This window comes from Cricetulus griseus, chromosome 10 (assembly GCF_003668045.3).
Source record: "Cricetulus griseus strain 17A/GY chromosome 10, alternate assembly CriGri-PICRH-1.0, whole genome shotgun sequence".
NCBI classification, from domain to species: Eukaryota; Metazoa; Chordata; class Mammalia; order Rodentia; family Cricetidae; genus Cricetulus; species Cricetulus griseus.
The window spans coordinates 23,943,688-23,961,322 of NC_048603.1; the positions used below are offsets into that span (position 1 = coordinate 23,943,688).

The 17,635-nt window shown below is 46.6% G+C and overlaps 1 protein-coding gene across 7 annotated transcripts in view; it reads left to right on the forward strand.

Annotated features, from left to right (window-relative positions):
* The window catches only part of Asap1 (ArfGAP with SH3 domain, ankyrin repeat and PH domain 1), a 282,890-nt gene that overhangs the window by 177,840 nt on the left and 87,415 nt on the right, over positions 1-17,635 (forward strand). For all 7 annotated transcript variants that reach the window (XM_027431674.2, XM_035449607.1, XM_035449606.1 and 4 more), the window contains one exon: positions 3,938-4,083. In XM_027431674.2, the coding sequence (XP_027287475.1) occupies positions 3,938-4,083 (146 nt within the window). The remainder of the gene's footprint in view (positions 1-3,937; positions 4,084-17,635) is intronic.

Below are 17,635 nucleotides of genomic sequence, written 5' to 3' on the forward strand. Positions count from 1 at the left end.
GTGGTTAGGATGCTGTCAGTAAATCGTTCCTAACAGATTCATCATGCAATATGCTGAATGATACTTAACAGGCACGCTGCCTGCTCCTGTGCCGTTAGATATGACATGCAGCTCCGAGACAGCAGTGAGTGGCATCCTTCAGGCTTATGCTGCTCACACCATTATCCCCAAATTCAACTTGCTATACCACTGTATTTTAATATCTGTATCTATACCGGAATATTACTCATGCATGACACTGTCTGGAAGCACATCGGTTTTTTATGTGCTTCCAGACACAGTGCACACAGTTACTGTGTGGGTATTCCAGATCCGTGGCCTAGCCCGTGCTCACTTATCCAGTCTGGCTCTCGGCCTCTCATCATCCATCACATCTCTGCAGAGGTCTGGTGAGGAGGGCATAGGATATTAAAGAGAGAGCCGGTAGGTCAGAGAACATTCTCAACACAAGTCAGTGCCCCGCCCCAGCCCCCCTCTTCCCATGACCTGCCTGTGCTCATCAGTCCGTCTGATTTTGCAGCGAGTCATCATTACTGGTCTGCCAGGCTTCTCATAATTCTTCCTAACCCTGCATGGTATGCTATTTCAGGGTAATAGATGTCAGCGGAGGAAGAGAGGAGATGGCAGTTGTGTGGGATGTCCAGGAAGGGGTTCCAGAACCAATCTCTAATAATGTCTTTATTAATCTGAGTAGCAAGCGACAGATACTGCGTTAACCTACACACGTGTACAGATTTCATTTGCAACCTAGTGCGCTCTCAGGTAAACAAGCAGAACCCGGGTGTGCAGCCAGTGTCCACCACTTAGCACTGAGGTGCCTTCTCCCCTGGGAGGGTTGGGATGAGCCTCATTGTTCCCCACTGGCTTGCCAGAGCAGAAAGAAGTGTTAGGCGGGTCCTCAGCGGAGAATGGGCTTCTGTGGCGCAGGCAGAAGGCTTGGCTTCGGGGCAGATACGCTCACAGCCTGTTGTTGAGCTGAGGTGGCCATTCTGTTTTTCTGAGGTGTAACTAGAGCTGCATTTTATCTTTTTTTAATATCTCGAGAGCCAGAAGTGCTTACAGCCACAGAAGGCATCATGAATTTTTCATGCTGAGACGAGCAGAGGCTTTGGGAGCTTCATTTGGTCTCCCCGGTTGACACTGGCTAGTGTTCTGTTTCATGGATGCCCGTTGCTCCTGTACAGTTACTGAGGAGTGCTTGAAAGTAAAGCAGTTCATTTCAGTTGAATAACTGGGGACAAACAGCTTAAGAAATTTCACAAGCCATAACAAATTCTTCCTAAGCCAAATTCAAAGCCATCCAAAGTGCCTTGGGAAATCAACAGTGTTGTCTGTTGAGTGGGCAGACAGAGGTGACCAGAGGCCATCCATGCCGCCTATGGAAAGACATGAAATGTGGAAAACTGTAAAGAATTGAAGGCCTCATGGGCAAGAGAAGACTCCTTCTAACTGAGGACTTGGCATTCTTACAGAATCTTTTTTTTTTTTTTTTTTTAAGATTTTAACTTATTTATTTTGTATACAGTCTTCTGCCTGCATGCCAGCAGAGGGCACCAGATCTCATTCTAGGTGGTTGTGAGCCACCATGTGGTTGCTGGGAATTGAACTCAGGACCTCTGGAAGAACAGTCAGTGCTCTTAACTGCTGAGCCATCTCTCCAGCCCCCTCTTACAGATTCTCGTCTCTAATTCATCTAGCATATATATTAGACATTACTGTGGCCTTCCACACAAATGCGATTCTTTGTACTACAAAAAACAAGGCATAGAGAGTTGGAAATCTGAGCCAAACTGGAATATGTGAAAAGCTTGCCCGTAAGAGCGGTATCAACGCCATCTCAGCTGCCACACATTAGCCCCAGGGTATGGGAGGAGCTGTGATCCTTTCCATAAGCCTGCAAAGATACAGCCTGGGGTACCCATGAGCCTTTCCATAAGCCTGCAAAGATACAGCCTGGGGTACCCATGAGCCTTTCCATAAGCCTGCAGAGATCCAGCCTGGGGCCCCCGTGAGCCTTTCCATAAGCCTGCAAAGATGCAGCCCGGGGTCCCCATGAGCCTTTCCATAAGCCTGCAGAGATCCAGCCTGGGGTCCCCAAGAGCCTTTCCATAAGCCTGCAAAGAACCAGCCTGGGGTCCCCATGAGCCTTTCCATAAGCCTGCAGAGATCCAGCCTGGGGTCCCCAAGAGCCTTTCCATAAGCCTGCAAAGAACCAGCCTGGGGTCCCCATGAGCCTTTCCATAAGCCTGCAGAGATCCAGCCTGGGGTACCCGTGAGCCATTCCATAAGCCTGCAGAGATCCAGCCTGGGGTCCCCATGAGCCTTTCCATAAGCCTGCAGAGATCCAGCCTGGGGTACCCGTGAGTGGCCATGTGTGTGTTGGGAGCTCACATAAGCTACATGATCTAATGGCACCTGGCAGGATGCTCCTTTAGTGACAAAGCAAGAGTGGCATCCAAGAGACCAGAAGAAAGAGGGGGTGCTGGGTAGTTGTTAGCATGGGGTGATGGGAATGTTAAAAGCGGGATTCTCAGTGGTTAGTAGCCTCCTGTGTCCACTCTGAGGTACCAGGGTGTGCGAAAGAAAAATCAAGTATGACTTGGTTGGTCTTGCATTACAGCCTCACGATAACTCTTTCCTCCAGCCGCCTGGGTTCTGCCGAGGCTTTAGAACCCCAAATAGCACACAGTCAAGGGTGTGCGAAAGAAAAATCAAGTATGACTCGACAGGTCTTGCATTACAGCTTCACTAATGTTTGTCAATGACTAAGTGAGATAAAACATTCCAGGAAGAACCCAAGGTCCCTTGTCCCCTGCTGATTGGGCGTCCAAGTGGACATATTGGATAGGCAGTTAGTTGTGTATGTTTATGTTTTAGGGGAGGGCTCTGGGTTAAGGTGTCCATTTAGAACGTTTTCAAAGTAATAAGACTCGAGATCCCAAAGCAGTAAACATACATAGGAAATAATAAAGCCCCAGAGACAGGGGGAGGCTTTCCAGTATGATGAGGTCAGACAGATGGACAGACAGCGGAGAGGGGCAGCCTTGAGATGAGAGCCTGGAAGACATGACAGGTTGTGTCACGAGGATAGGAGTTGCTGTCTGTGCGTCCACTCCACCGAGAAGCGTCTGTGTGTGCTGTCATGTCAGTTCCTTGGCATCACCTTCCTGTAAGGTTGGTCTCTGTTTGTAGACTTTAAAAGCAATAACTAGAAGGAAAGTTGATTGATAAACAGAAGGCAAATACCCCTTGTGTGCCAGCTAGGGTCATAAGCACGGAAGTTTTTGTTGTCCTCATTGTTTTGGTTTTTAAGCCAAACAGCAAAGTAGCAAGCTGGTTAAATGCCAAAACTGTGCTTCAAACACTGGTCCACCTTATCCAAGCATGCAAGCTTTGTACTTAGAAGCGGTTTTGTAAAAAATAAAAATAAAAAAAAATAAAAATAATAAAGGAGTTTTTGCAAGTGCCATTCTACAGACCTGGGGCATAAACAAAATAAAGGAATTAAGATAGGTGTACATCACTGCCCTCTTCTTCATAGTTTCTTAATTGCTGGGGAATGTGGTTAGGAAACAGGAATCCCCGGAGAGAGAAGAGAGGGAGGGAGGGAGGGGGAAGGGAGGGAAATGGGGGCAGAGAGAGAGAGAGAGAGAGAGAGAGAGAGAGAGAGAGAGAGAGAGAGCGCCCATGAGCAGGAGCCGGGTGTGGTGGCATGCACCTGTAATCAAGAGCACGTGGGAGACCCCCGCAGAAAGGCTGCTAGCCTGAGGCCGGCCTGAACTATATCTCAGGCCCCATCTCAAAAGAAAAAGAGTAAACGATTGATGCTGTTTTTCTCTGCTTTCCTTTTGAGCAAGAGGGGTCCAGTGGTCAGCATTCAGAGGAGCCCGCACTGTGACAAATATCGGCCCACACCTCTTCTTTGCCTCTCTTTTAGATCATGTACAAAATGAAGAAAACTACGCACAAGTTCTGGATAAGTTTGGAAGTAATTTTTTAAGTAGAGACAACCCTGACCTTGGCACCGCTTTTGTCAAGTTTTCTACACTTACAAAGGAACTGTCCACGCTGCTGAAAAATCTGGTAAGTCTCCTTGTGTGCAGGGAAGCACACCTATAGTCTCGCCACTGCACACAGAGAATAGCTCATTGATTCCTCGCCTCAGCCCCAGTACTGGGAGTGAGAAGTAAAATATCTTTAATTCAGCCACTAGCAGGATGGATTTTTTTGAAGGGAGAGAAACCACCTAACTGTCCTCTACGTCCTACCACTGTCCCTGTACGATAAATGTTCTTAGCTTTTATTTCTGTTTTTTTTTTTTTTTTTCATTTTATTGAAAATGTTTTCCTCACATAATATATCCTGATTGTGGTTTCCACTCCCTCTAATCCTCCCAGTTCCTTTCCCCTCCCTTTCTGTCTCATTGGAAAACAAACATGCTTCTAAGGGATGATAGCAACATAAGATAAAGCAAAAACTAACATATCATTGAGATAGGACAAAACAAACAAACAGAAAACAGAAGGCTAGGAGCCCAAGAAAAGGCACAAGAAAGAGATACAGATGCAGAGACACACTCGTGTGCACACTCGGAAATCCCATAAAAACACTAAACTGGAAGCCATAATACATATGCAAAGGACCAGTAGGGAAAAAGAGAGAATAACAATACACATAAAAGTAAATTTAAAGTAAGATAAAGTTTTAAAATGGGGTGGGGGGTGGAGGAAGCCAGGACATGACATCAGACAAGGAGCCTCCAAAGGTGCCATTGAGTTTGAGTTCTGTCAGCCGTATCCTGCTGGGCATGGGGCCTGCCCTTAGGAGTGGTTGGCTTCCCCAGTGAAACTTAGAGAAACATAAATTTTCATGTCTAAGTGGTTATCAGTTGTAGATTGCTTCTGGATTAGAGCATGTGTCCTGGTCTCCTTTCAGTTCTAGGACCCCATCTGACGCAGGCCCAGTATCTACAGCTTTTGTTGCTCTTTGTTTTGTTTTGTAAACAGCTAAAGAGTGATGAAGCTTTTACTGCCAAAAGCACAGTGAGAATACAACCTGCCTGTATTGTATCTCACTTGTATGAAGACAGCTGTTCTTGAAATAATGAGCCTCCCTTAATTTCTCTCAACACATCCTTTGGGCACCCCCTACTCTCTCCCCCCTACACACACACACACACACACACACACACACACACACACACACACACACACGTGCCTTCAAGAGAAATGTTTTAAGATTTAAGGAAGGTGTGCGGCAGGAAGAACCCTAAAACATAAGGTCTTTAAAGATGTCGACCCAGGAAGGCAGACACAGATTGGCAGCGCTCAGGGTTTCCTTTGCCAGGCACCGTGTGAGGGTATCACCACATGGTACCTGCATTCATACCACTGGTCTTAAGCATGTGTGTGACTGGTTTGGTGAACTGTCTAAGAACACTTCAGAACGGTCACATTTGCCCTCGATTTAATCAGGTATCTTCTAAGTCTTAAGAGATAGGAGAGTCGGGCGTTGGTGGCGCACGCCTTTAATCCCAGCACTCGGGAGGCAGAGGCAAGTGGATCTCTGTGAGTTCGAGGCCAGCCTGGTCTCCAGGGCGAGTGCCAGGATAGGCTCCAAAGCTACACAGAGAAACCCTGTCTCGAAAAACCAAAAAAAAAAAAAAAAAAAAAAAAAAAAAAAAGAGGTAGGAGACTGACCACAGCAAGGTGATTTATTGCCATATTTTCCTCAGTGTTCGGTCCTGGGGAAGAGGCATCAGATCCCCTCCTGTCACACACACACACACACACACACACCCCAGCATTGCACCCTTGCACCCTCTGAGGAGCTGGAGCTGTCTGTCAGACGGGCTTCGGCGGTCTTGGGTGGAAATCCTGTCATAAATCCATTTGTTACAAACAGCTTACAGTAGACGACTACTTAACTACCTGTTTGAAAAGCCTTACTGCAATCTGAGCATTTGGCCAGTCAAAATGGTTTTTCCCTTGTATTAAAAACATGCATGTGCCTGTTTTCCTGACAGTTTAATTTTAATTGGTGGTTTATGCCATCGAATAAATCAGAAATAATAAATCGTGTAATCTGGGGAAAAAAAAAGAACATGGCATATAGAATACTTTGTCTTTATGAGAGCTGGAAAAAAAGACAGCGTGAGAACATAAGGCATAACGTCCCTGTACTTTCTGTCTTAACAAGCCCGTGATGATCTTTAACTCTGAGACTATTTGGCTCTCGTGCCCTCTTCCTCCTGGGTATTGCTTGCCACTTGCTGCGGGTGTGGTGTACGGGGCGGTAAGCACCAGAGCTAAGGGCCGATAGGAAAGGAAGTGAAGTAAGACCCAGCCTCACTTGGGTAATAACTGCCTGAGAGCCCAGGAAGCTTTTCCCAGAGCTACATCTTGTCCACGGGCAGCTCACTCTCCACGAGAGCAGATGTGGGGGGACGTTAGTCAGGGGTCACCACCACCACCCCGCAGGGTCTCCACACCAGGGTGTCGTCCTGTGCATTTAGTGTCACACGGGTATCACACAGGATTCTGCTCAACTGGGCGTCCACATGTGTAAAGACAGTCTAGCAAATGTGTGATGGTTTCATGTGTCTGTGTGTGTCCATCTAAAACCGCCCTTTGTGCCTGGCAGTGTGCGGTGAGCGCTTGTTACGGAGTGAATGGGAAAGTGTCCCCACAGACGCATGTTCCTATCCGGTGGCACTGTTCTGGAAATTAAAGTCCAGCCCACGTAGGGGTGATCCTAATTTTTGATCCACTAGGGTGCCAGGCGTCCTGGCTCTAAGCTCTACTCGGTGACCTTCGCCATGACCTCCACAAACGGATGGACTGTGCTCTCCCACACTGAACCGAGCCTTCCCTTCCTTAAGTACTTTGTGACATGTATTGTGTCTGGGTGACAAGGAAAGTGACTGTTGCAGAACTTAGGTGACTGTCTTACCATTAGCTACCTAGCTGGCCCTGAGTGTACCAAATCGCACTGAGACCGTCATGTATGTTGTTGGTTCACACTGCTCGGAAGCAGCCTAACCCCACCCCCTGCCTCTGACCTGACTGTGGCCTCCGCTCTGTGTCTTGCAGGGGCCACCATAGAGTCCCCTTTCCCAAGCTAAAAGTGCTATGCTATCTATCTCACTGGACATACTTGGTCCAAGTGGCTTTTTTTTTTGGTTTTATTTTGTTTTGATTTTTGTTTGTTATTCTTTTGGATTGGGTTTTTTGTTTTGTTTGTTTGCCATGCCCTCTCTCCTCCATAGAATACAGGTCTAAGGTAAATGAAAAAGAAATTGTTGACAGTCTAATTTATTGCACTAAGAAAATAAAAATAGGGCTGGAGAGATGGCTCAGAGGATAAGAGCACTGGCTGCTCTTCCAGAGGTCCTGAGTTCGATTCCCAGCAACCACATGGTGGCTCACAACCATCCGTTATGAGATCTGGTGCCCTCTTCTGACATACAGGCATACACGGAGGCAGAATGTTATATACATAATAAATAAGTAAAATCTTTTAAAAAAAAGCCACACACATTTATAAAAAGAAAATAAAAATAAATACTCTCCATTTGGCTTCCTGGTGAGGGGCCGTGGAGTAATCATTGTCACTGGAGTTGGTGCAGCCCACGTGGTCACTCTTCCACTTTGCATGTGACTGTAGCTGTCCCTGACCAGTGTGGCATTGTACTGGCACCTCTGTGTCCCTTGGGTCTGCCAGTGGCCTTGATTGTATCCCCATAGCTTCACTATGAGTCGCCCTGTGAGCTGCTTGCTGCTTGCAGAGCTCCGAGAGGCAGCCGTGCTCGGGCCCAGGCTTTCCTTTGGAATCTTGCTGGAATAACGACACCTTCCTTAGAACTGTGTGCAGAGATGCGGTTGCGGTTGCTGCCTGTTGTTTCAGAGACAGGAAAGCTCGTGCAAGAACTGGGGGTATTCAGGTGAGGTCTGTAGTCATCTAGTCCCTTGCCATACTGTGGTCAGCTTCTAGATGTTAATGAAATGCTACATGAGCCGCCGTTGCCGGGGAAGCTGAAGGGTAAACAGGGCCTCTCTATACTGTGTTCTCAGTTTTTTTGTGTGTGAGTTTAAATTTTTCAAAATATAAACCAAAGTCTTAAGCACTGAGTCATAGTCTGAAAGGAAGGACAAATGCCTACTAAAGCCTCACTGTGTAAAATTTCACTGTAAAAGAAAAGTACAGAACCAAAGTCCACTGGCCTCTGTTGTGCCCTGGGGTGGGGCCTTCAGCCTGTTTGCTTTGCACTTCCCTAGTGTGAGCTGCTCTCCCTCCTGGTGAATTTCTTTCTCCAGGATCAGTCATGTGGTTCTCAGTCCGAAGACCGGAGTTGGTCTGTCTTCCCGAAGGTGGCCTGTTGGGTTTCTTTTCTCTAGGAAATGCTGCCTCTTAGTGGTAAGGAACCAGAGAAGTGTGTCAGGATCAGTTTCCTTTTTTCCTTTGGCCTGTCTCAAGAGGGTTCCGAGACAAGGCTACCAGCGGCTGCCTCCCTGTAAGCCCGGAGAGACACAAGTCTCGGTTTCTTCACTTGTGTAAAGCCGGACTGATGGTGTTCCCTGCCGTCTCACTCAGTGCATATATTGTATTTATTGAGACTCTGCACGAACACTGTGACTAAGGAAGAGGGAGGGACGGAGCAGTGACAGGGTGCCCACCTGAGCCCCCCTCCCCCCAGGCTTCTGTGAGAGCATCCTCAGAAGCGTGTGAAGCACCTAGGTAGCATGTGGTCTCTCCGTGGCGTGTGGGTGCCTCCCATACCTCCTACCCCGTGCGCCTTCAACACTCAGGGTATCAGTGAGGAGGACTTGTGTTACAGTGCCCTTTCTTACGTATATCCACCGGGAGGAAAGCACTAAACGGGCCTGTGCTGGGCAGTGCCGGCTGGTCCTGCGACCCTAGCGAAGGAAGGGATGCATCAACAGGGCATCCAGGAACCCTAACGTTCCCAAGCTGCACAACCGTGCTAGGGAGAGATCTCAGCGGTCAGAGGACACTGTCACGGGCCGCGCCCTCCTCGGTCAGTGCTGCGGTGATTATTTCACAGCTGTGTGGGAACCTCCTTACCAGGAGGCACCCGTGCCCCGGCGGGTCTCCTCCAGGCAGGACTCTCTCCTCCGCCCTGGCACATTGTCATTTAGTGGTCTGAGAACAGTTATTGCTTCAGAGCTGCTGGAGCCGAGCAGAAAGTTCCACAGCTGCAGAGCACTTCCTGTTTACAGTTTCTGACTGCAGAATGGTGTGGTTTGGGATTGTGAAGGATTGTTTTTTGGGGTGTGTGTGGGGGGGGTTATATTTCTTTGTCTCCTAATGGAAGTAGCTGAAAACACGCGTGGGATCTAGATTTTTATCACGTTATGTTTGAGGGTTTTCTTTGGAATGTTAACAAGAGTAGAGAGGATGGTAGTCAACAGCTGCTGGGGCCCTGTTCCCTCTCAGACTCATGGCCTCTGTTTCATCGTTAGTGCTGTGTGTCTGTCTCTGTGTGTGTCTGTCTGTCTGTCTCTGTGAGTGTGTGTGAGTGTGTGTATGTGTGTGTGAGTGTGTGTATGTGTGTGTGTGTGTGTAAATAGCCTGCCCAAACTCAAACTCATGGCCTCTTGTTTCATTGTTAGTGGTGTGTGTGTGTGTGTGTGTGTGTGTGTGTGTGTGTGTGTGTGTAAGTAGCCTGCCTAGCCCATTTAGCTTTGCTTGTGTGTATGTGATTTCAGGGCTGACCACTTGGTATTGATTGGGTAACCAATGAGGGGCTCAATCCTGGGGAGACTAGTTCCCACTTTGAGCAGTCCCCAGTAGCCCCTAGTCCTTTCCCCTTCCATGTTAGCCTGCCTGTTGGAGTTAGAACAAGTTCAGGTCTTCTTTAGGTAGCCATGTTATTGAGGTGTGGTTGGGGAAGCTTCCCTGTCATTTCTAGAAGACACAATCTCACAGCAGATTTCTTTGTCCTCTGGCTGTCTTAATCTTTCCATCCCCTCTCTGGCAATGTCCGTGAGCATCAGGTGAAGGAGTTGAGCTGTAGATGAACCTTTTGGCTCTGGGCTCCCCATGTAAGATCTCATCTTTCCACAGAATGAAACTGTGCTACACCTCTCCTCATGCTCTGATGTGAGCCGTGACCAGTTAGTGTTTTGGGGACATCGTGTTAAGTGAGGTCTGTCTCTGTGGGTGGGGCTTGATGAGCAAGGGGGAAAGTATTTGGGGAGGTTTTTTTTTTTTTTTTTTTGGCTATAATAGTTACATGTGTTTACTATAATAAAATGGAAATGTGGAAAAAGATCAAAAATGAAGATTATTACATAATTCTACTTGAACAATTTTGTACATTCGGACACAGATACTGATAGTTTACATATGTAAGAGTATATCTTAGATTGTGTCCCAATTCCTTGCAGTTAGATAATCTTAGGAGTCAGGGTCTGTGTTTCAGATGGGTAACAGTGTATATGCCATGTACTCTGATGCCTCCAAGGCTTCCGCAGCTGGTGCTTGTCATTAAACAGCGTTCTCTCTGCAGTGAGACTTTGAACCCCAGGGTGAAAAGAAATCAAAGACCAGGATGAGTCCCGCTCCCACTCAGAGCTTATTGGTGAAATGCAATCTGTCATGGTAGGGTTAGGTACCAACAAAAATGTATAACTTTTATTTATTTCAGAAGCTTTTAGAATCTTTCTTGTGTTGTTTTACAAGCGTGTTAACTCTCTATGATTCACAAATAAAACCGGAAAGTCATTTTCACGGGCTACATAGTATTTTTTGTATACCAGGCCATAACCAGCAACTTGAAATTTTCTCTCATCAGTACGTAGTTGCTGTGTAATAAATATACCCAGGGGGCGGAGGTGGGGCCAGAAGTTGTGTGTCATCCCGGCTGAGCTTTAAATTAGCACAAGCTGTTGTGCATTAAAGATATTTTACATAGAAACTGAAATAATGGCTGTTGAGTAGGATTGAGTTTTCAGCCTGTAAAGTTTGCATGTGGGAGGTCACACCTTGCTCAAGAGTGTGTACACACTGTGTGTGATTGTGAACTGACCCTCAGCTCCAGGTATACGCACAGATTGGCATCTGCAAGTAGGAGAGACACGCTGTAAAGCTGTGTCCATATAAGAGCAAGGGGATAGAACCTACTCACTTGATAGGAGAGGCTTGGACACAATCACTTAAATGGCACAGTGGCACTTTTAAGACTAGCTACTCTGGACAGTATAAGGAGGTACTATCTTAAAATTAATGAAATGATTGATTAATTAGCCTGGTCTCAACCTCAGAGCCTTTAAGCCAGTAACATTGCTATTGTTTTTATGGTTGGCTTTTGCTTATCCAAATAGAGCTAACAACAGCTTGTACTTAGAGTGTGCTAACTATGTGCCCTGCATTCATAAAGACAGACGCTTTGCATGTATGAGAACAGGTTTAGTGAGTATCTGCCACGGTAGTGAGTGGGTGTAGTAAAAGTTCGTTTCCTCCTCCTGTCACGTGTCTTCTGAAGGAGTCTAGTTCACAAAGCAAGAAGAAATCAGAGACTTAAGGCACACAGCAGCTTCTCAGCAGTGTTGGGAATGGCAGGAGGAAAGAGGCCAGCCAGGCTTATGAAGACTTGTCACATGCTCTCCTTTGCTCTGGGGGACCAGAAAATGAAGGGAGAGATTACTTGGTTGTTACTTGGTCAGCATTACCTCCTGTCATCATCTCCGCCTCACTGACACCCTGGACCAGTTCTCGGTAGCTGCCGAGAAAATGGAATCACACCTCCAGTAATTGTAAGAGCTCTGCAAACCTGAATCCTCCTCTGCAGCTCACTGCCCCACCTATGAAAATGTATGACCGTGCTCTCACCAGCATAGATTTGCCATTAAGGTAAAAGCCACACTGATTTAAAAACCAAGCAAGGCAGTAGCACAGATGTTGCAAAGAGAAGCCCCACACTGAGATAATAACTTTGTGTTTGCAGCTCTTGATCCTGCAAGCCTCCGGAGTTCTCTTCCCTAGCCCAGATCTATCTATAGGTGCCCGGTGAAAAGCAAATGCAGATGTTTCCCTTGGCTCTGAGAATTCCTTGAAGCCCTGGCTGGCAGTCACTCCTCCAACTCTTTGCCTGCTCCCTTTCCTTCCCATTTTTCATCCTACGAATGAACTCTTACCTAGATTTTCTCCTTCACTCTAACTGCTTCAGATTAAATATTATTCTGGATTCCTCTGGGGAATGTTACCTCAGTCTCTCTTGACTCAACACACACCACTGACCTCAGACAGGCCTGAAAGATAAAGCAGTCAGGCCAGGGCCCCTTCCTGTGGGCTGATGTCAACAGCACTGGACACAGGTTATCAAGACGAGCGTGACTGTTTCAGGCCCACCTGTGTGTGAAAGGTTGGGGCTCTGGGCTGTGCATACCCTACCCAACCCTTCACAGTGGCCGTGCACAGTGTGTGGGGAACAGGAGCATCAGAGTGGGTGAGATGGAAAACTTAACTCCACGCCGTGCTCTTCCGTAAGAGTTGTACTCTAAGAAGCACTGCTATTTCTCAAGGAGACTTGCGATGCCCATTTATATGCTAGAAGCCTAGACACCTGACACGGAAGAACCTTAACTAATTCAATAATTCTGAACTTGCTTCATCACTAGACTTTCACATATGAGAAACATGAACTGCCCATTGAACCACTTTGAGAAGTGCTAACTTAGAAATTTTGTTACATCAGGTGACCCATGTCTTTAGTTGTGTTTATTCTTAATTCCTTTCTGCTTCTTCCCTTCTGGAATCTATTTCTGATTATATTGAATATATAACAACGGTGGTTTTCCAGCCAGTTGTTTCTTATCCTCTCTTTGTTTGAGACTATGTCCTTTGGTCCCTCATGAAGACACAAAGAAAGGTCCTATTTATCGAGTCTTCAGGGAGTCTCACACATCTGCTTCCCCTGACTCTCACTGCCCCCCACTGTGCTAAGAGACTGCAGCTGGAAAGGTGTGAGCCTGGGCAGAACTACTGTGACTTCAGAGATCTCTGCTTCACAGGCCGGGTCCCTGGAGGCAGATCACTCTTTTTCTCGAGAGAGCAGGGGTGTCTCATCTTCACACTAGTGGGACCCTTGTCTTGAGGTACTAATATTAGTAGGTATTTATGAGAGTTTTTTTTTGTTTTTTTTTTTTTTTTTTTTTTTGTTTTTTTTTTTTTGTTTTTTTTTAAGCTGGTGGAAACCGTTTTCCTTAGAAGAGGCACTAACTAGCGCCCAACAGTGGTTTACATTGCATGCTACAGTGAGGTCAGAATGTCAGCTAAAGTGAGCATTGAGAATACAGACTTTCTAAAGTGTTGCTCAACTCAAGACTTCTACCGGGTGCCCACTATATGCCAGGCTCTGCGGTGGACAAGGCTGCCTCTTTCTGTTTGAGAATGCTTGCACAAAACGTTCTGATAGCTCCTTCTAAAAGAGTTCTTTAACTCTACGGAGAAAGGGAAAGGTGCACATAGGGACAGAACTTTACAAGGCCTCCTGCTTTGGGGTTCCCATGGGTCGGGGAGACTTCCTGGCTTCCTGGAAGCAGCTGGTGTCACAGATCTAAGTCCAAGACTCCCCTGTGCATGGGTGACCTTGCTCTGTGTTCATCCATGAATGTGCAGCACAGTCACCCTTAGGCGGGTTTTGAACTCTGAACGTTGACATGAACATCATATGCAATGCTTTAGAACATTCGGCTACAGAGCCAGCAGGAGGCCCAGTGTGGCAACTGGCTCTGGTTTTCACCAGGTGAATTAAAAAGAGGCATCACCGTTCCTCCTGACCCACACCAAGCCCAGGTACGCCGCCATATTTGGACTGTTGCAGATATCTTGAGTTGTGTGAAGGTCCTTCCAGAGTTAGTTGGTGTAAAACCTGTTTGGCACTTGTGGTAGAGACATTCACAGAAGGCGAGGAAAATGTAGCCTGTGATGTCACAGAATGGTGGTGTTGTAACTCACACACAGAAAATTACAAATGGCATGTTTGAGGTGAAATTTCAAGTCCAGGACTTGGCCAAGAACTGATTATCTAAGTCAAGACCCCCCACGTATGGCCTGTGTCTTTGTGCTTTCCACGCTGTCTTGTTAGAGGTCTCGCTTTCTTTGCAGCTCCTCCCCAGGGTAGTTGTCCTCCAATGGGGTGAGATGGAAAGGAAAACATTGCTTTAGAGTTTTCTCTCCTGGAGGAGACATTAAACCCGACCCATTGTTTGCTTCAATTAGACAGAACACACTTGCATTGTGTTAAGTTAGGGATTTTCATCTTCCCTTGCCCTCCCACACTGCCCTTTTCTTCATGTAATGTTCCCAGGAAAATTGGATTCCCTCTTGAATTCAGCCTTGTCAGATGCTATCTGCATTTGGTGTACCTTGGCTTTTCAGCAATCTCTAGAGCAACCTTTGACCTCTCTTCCATCTTCATGAGAGTAGCATCTGAGACAATAGGCAAGATGATTTCCACTCTGGCTGGAGGCATTTCCTCCTTGAGAGGATTTGGATTTTCCACTGTGGACAGTGGCTCTCATACATTCATACATTCATCTTACTACAAGAATTTACTAAGACGTGGGCTCCTGGGATCCATCCTTGAAGGGGTCTGGCTAATTAGATTTGGGATCTCATTTCTGAGGGGTTTCCAGGTAGCACTTCGAATGCCAGTTCAGGGCACACTTGTGGAGCCACCTGCACCAGAGATCTGGAATTTGTAGTGCCATAGGAAAGCTGATTTTTTTTTTCTTTCCCCTTCAGACTCACTACCATACTGTTTTTGCTTTTATCTACCAATTTGGTTTGTAACTTGCATTAATGACCAAACATTTTCTTGGTCACACAGGCCTGCAATCTAATTACTCTGAAAGTTGAAGCATGGAGGTTTAGGTTCAACACCATACCTGGACACTGTCTTTAAAAAGAAAACAAACAGTAAATTGGAGAACAGTTGGTGCATAGCATGCAGAAAGGAGCCACAGAGAATAGCTGGTGCATAGCATGCAGAAAGCCTTAGATTCCGTCCTCAGCATCTTAAATAAGCAGCAAGCACTCCCTGGTGATGGGCTGCCCTCTTAGGCTTCCCTGTTACATGTCATACCTTCCTCAGAAGAAAAGTAACCATTCATTGTTGCAAACTTGGAAAATAGAAGAGACATGAGGAAGACAAAAAAATCACCAGTAAGCTTCATGTTCAGACATCTTTCTCCTGTGTAAATTTCAATTAGTAACTTTTTGAGACAGTGTCAGGTTCATGAGTTTTCACTTATTTATGCATGTTGAAGACGTTTTTCTATTTTGTATTCTGCAGCTGAGCTGGCTACAGCGTTTTATAACAGGTCCGACGTGGGTGAGTGCAGCAGGGACCCGGGCATTGCCCTCATGACCATCAGAGGTCCTCTCCAGGATCCAGAGGCACTACCCACAACTTTGTTTCTCCTAACAGTGGCATGCCTTTCCCATAGTTCTCCCATTTTGACCTTTGCACTGTTTTGCCGTTTAGAGTAGAATGCTTGAGATTACCCTGCATCCTGTGATTCTATATGTAACTGTCCTGTCTATTGGTCTTCATCTGTAACTTTCCTTTGAACCAGCTAAGAAGTAAAGTGCATGCATCCCAAAGCAGTCCTGGTGGCTTATTAGCCTGCTCTGATCAAATTAAGAAACCCATGCTGAAAGGGCTCATGAACCGCGACCAGTGACTGAGGAGCTAAAGACAGATGGTGGCTTCTAAAAGAGAGGGAATCAATTGTCTCGAAGGCTGTGTGGCTCCTGCTAAGTCAACCGTGTTCCAGTGGATGGCTTCACGCCCTAAAGTATATAGGCAGCAAAAACTGAAGTCAATGGGTTATTAAATTTACTTAAAAAAAAAAAAAAGGGAGAGAAAGAAAGACACAATTTTGGAGGTGGGGGAGGGAGAGGATCTGGGACCATTTAAGAGGGGGAGATTTGGGAGGGAATATAGTTAAATAACCCAAGAAAACCACTATCCCCGAGGTAGCTCAGACTCTGAGAAGGGTGTTACACAGCACCTAAGGTTTTGTAGTTCATACAGATCTGAACAGAAAGTCTAGAATGTTGATGGGACTTACGATTTGGCCCTTCTCCTACTTCTAGGTTAGTGACAACCTGCTGAGTGGTGGTTCTTGTGTCACTCTGTTGGGACATGGCCCAGCCTGACCTCTTGTAACGTGCTCTATCAGCCATGGTTTTTTTGACGCATTGGGTCTGAGGTTCTCTCCTACTGTGTGTCCACTTGTATCAGGCAGAGAGGATACTAACTAGTTTGCAGAGATGGAAAGCCACATCCACAGCCACAGTTGTCAGGCAAGGTCTGCTGGCCTCTGAGTAGAGGGTCTGTCACCTCCAGCCATATTCTGGAAGCAGTTTGAATACCCCATGGCCTCTCTGGCCATTCTGATACTGAACACTCGAGGGAAACCAGAGCTGGGCTGAGATTCTGTAAGGCTCTCATCACTGCTTACCTGACTTGGAAAAGAACGTATTTATTTATTTACTTGATTAGCTGTGCCAGGAGCTTGATGTGCTCGTATGAAGCAGCCCCCCCCCCCCACCTCCCAGAAGCTTCGCTGTAGGAATCAAGGAATAAACCGGTAATTGTGAGTTCAGAGCCCTGAACGTTTGCCTTCCTGCCACTGGGAAAGAGACCTGATTAGAAGGTGGGCAAGGCCATGGAACCTAGACGGTTCCTTTTCAGTAGCCAACCAAAGGACGTGCCCTGTAGATGATTAAGTAAGTTTCAAAGAAGGAGAGAGATCAGTGGACAAGAAGCCTACAGGTTGCTCATGGATTCAAAGTGATTCTACATCCAAGAGCAGGAGTGAGTGCTGCCCGGGGACTTGTCAAAGCCTTGTCCTGACAGGGGAGCTGCCACACTGGGTATGGGACAAGGGAAGCGGTTGTCAGGGCCAGACCTAAACGTGGTCATTTGGGTATGACTCTAGTTAGCAGGAAGCAGTAATGGGTTTCAGACGGGAAAGTGATGTGGCCCGATTGTCACTTTAAACGATTATAGCAAGACAAAGGAAATGAGAGTGGCCTTTGGAGCAAAGTGGCCTTCACGAATAACCTGGCCATCTGTTTTATTCATGCTGTGGCCTTGGTCAAGTTCCTTAACCTCTGTGAGTGTGTATCCCCACTAATCTAGTGAGACTAAGACCCATTTTATGGAGTTCTCTGACCCGTAACTTTAGACAGCGAAGGCCAAGCACAGTGCCTTCTGTCATTTTAATCAACAGTTTCATTCAGCTGCGCTACCTAGATGATGCATAGCACCATGGGCTGCGATGTTATTTTAAGAGATGGCCTTGAAGGATGGCCAGAAAAACCAAACCACGGGACTTCCAAATAGAGAGCGTGTGGTGCAGGACTTGGAAGCAGTGTTTCAGAGCCCTGGTGCCATCAATACCCTTCCTTTCCTTCCCACCACTGTTTAGCTTTCCAAATGTGTGTTTTTTTTTAAAAAAAAAAAATCTAGGACAGTAAACCTAGTTCTGTCTAAAGGAGCTCATCTCCTGCCTACCAATGTCCATGGCTTTCAGTCCACGGAACGCATCTCACTTAAGTCCCCCCCAGAGAACAGGAACTTGGTTTTATCATTTGCACC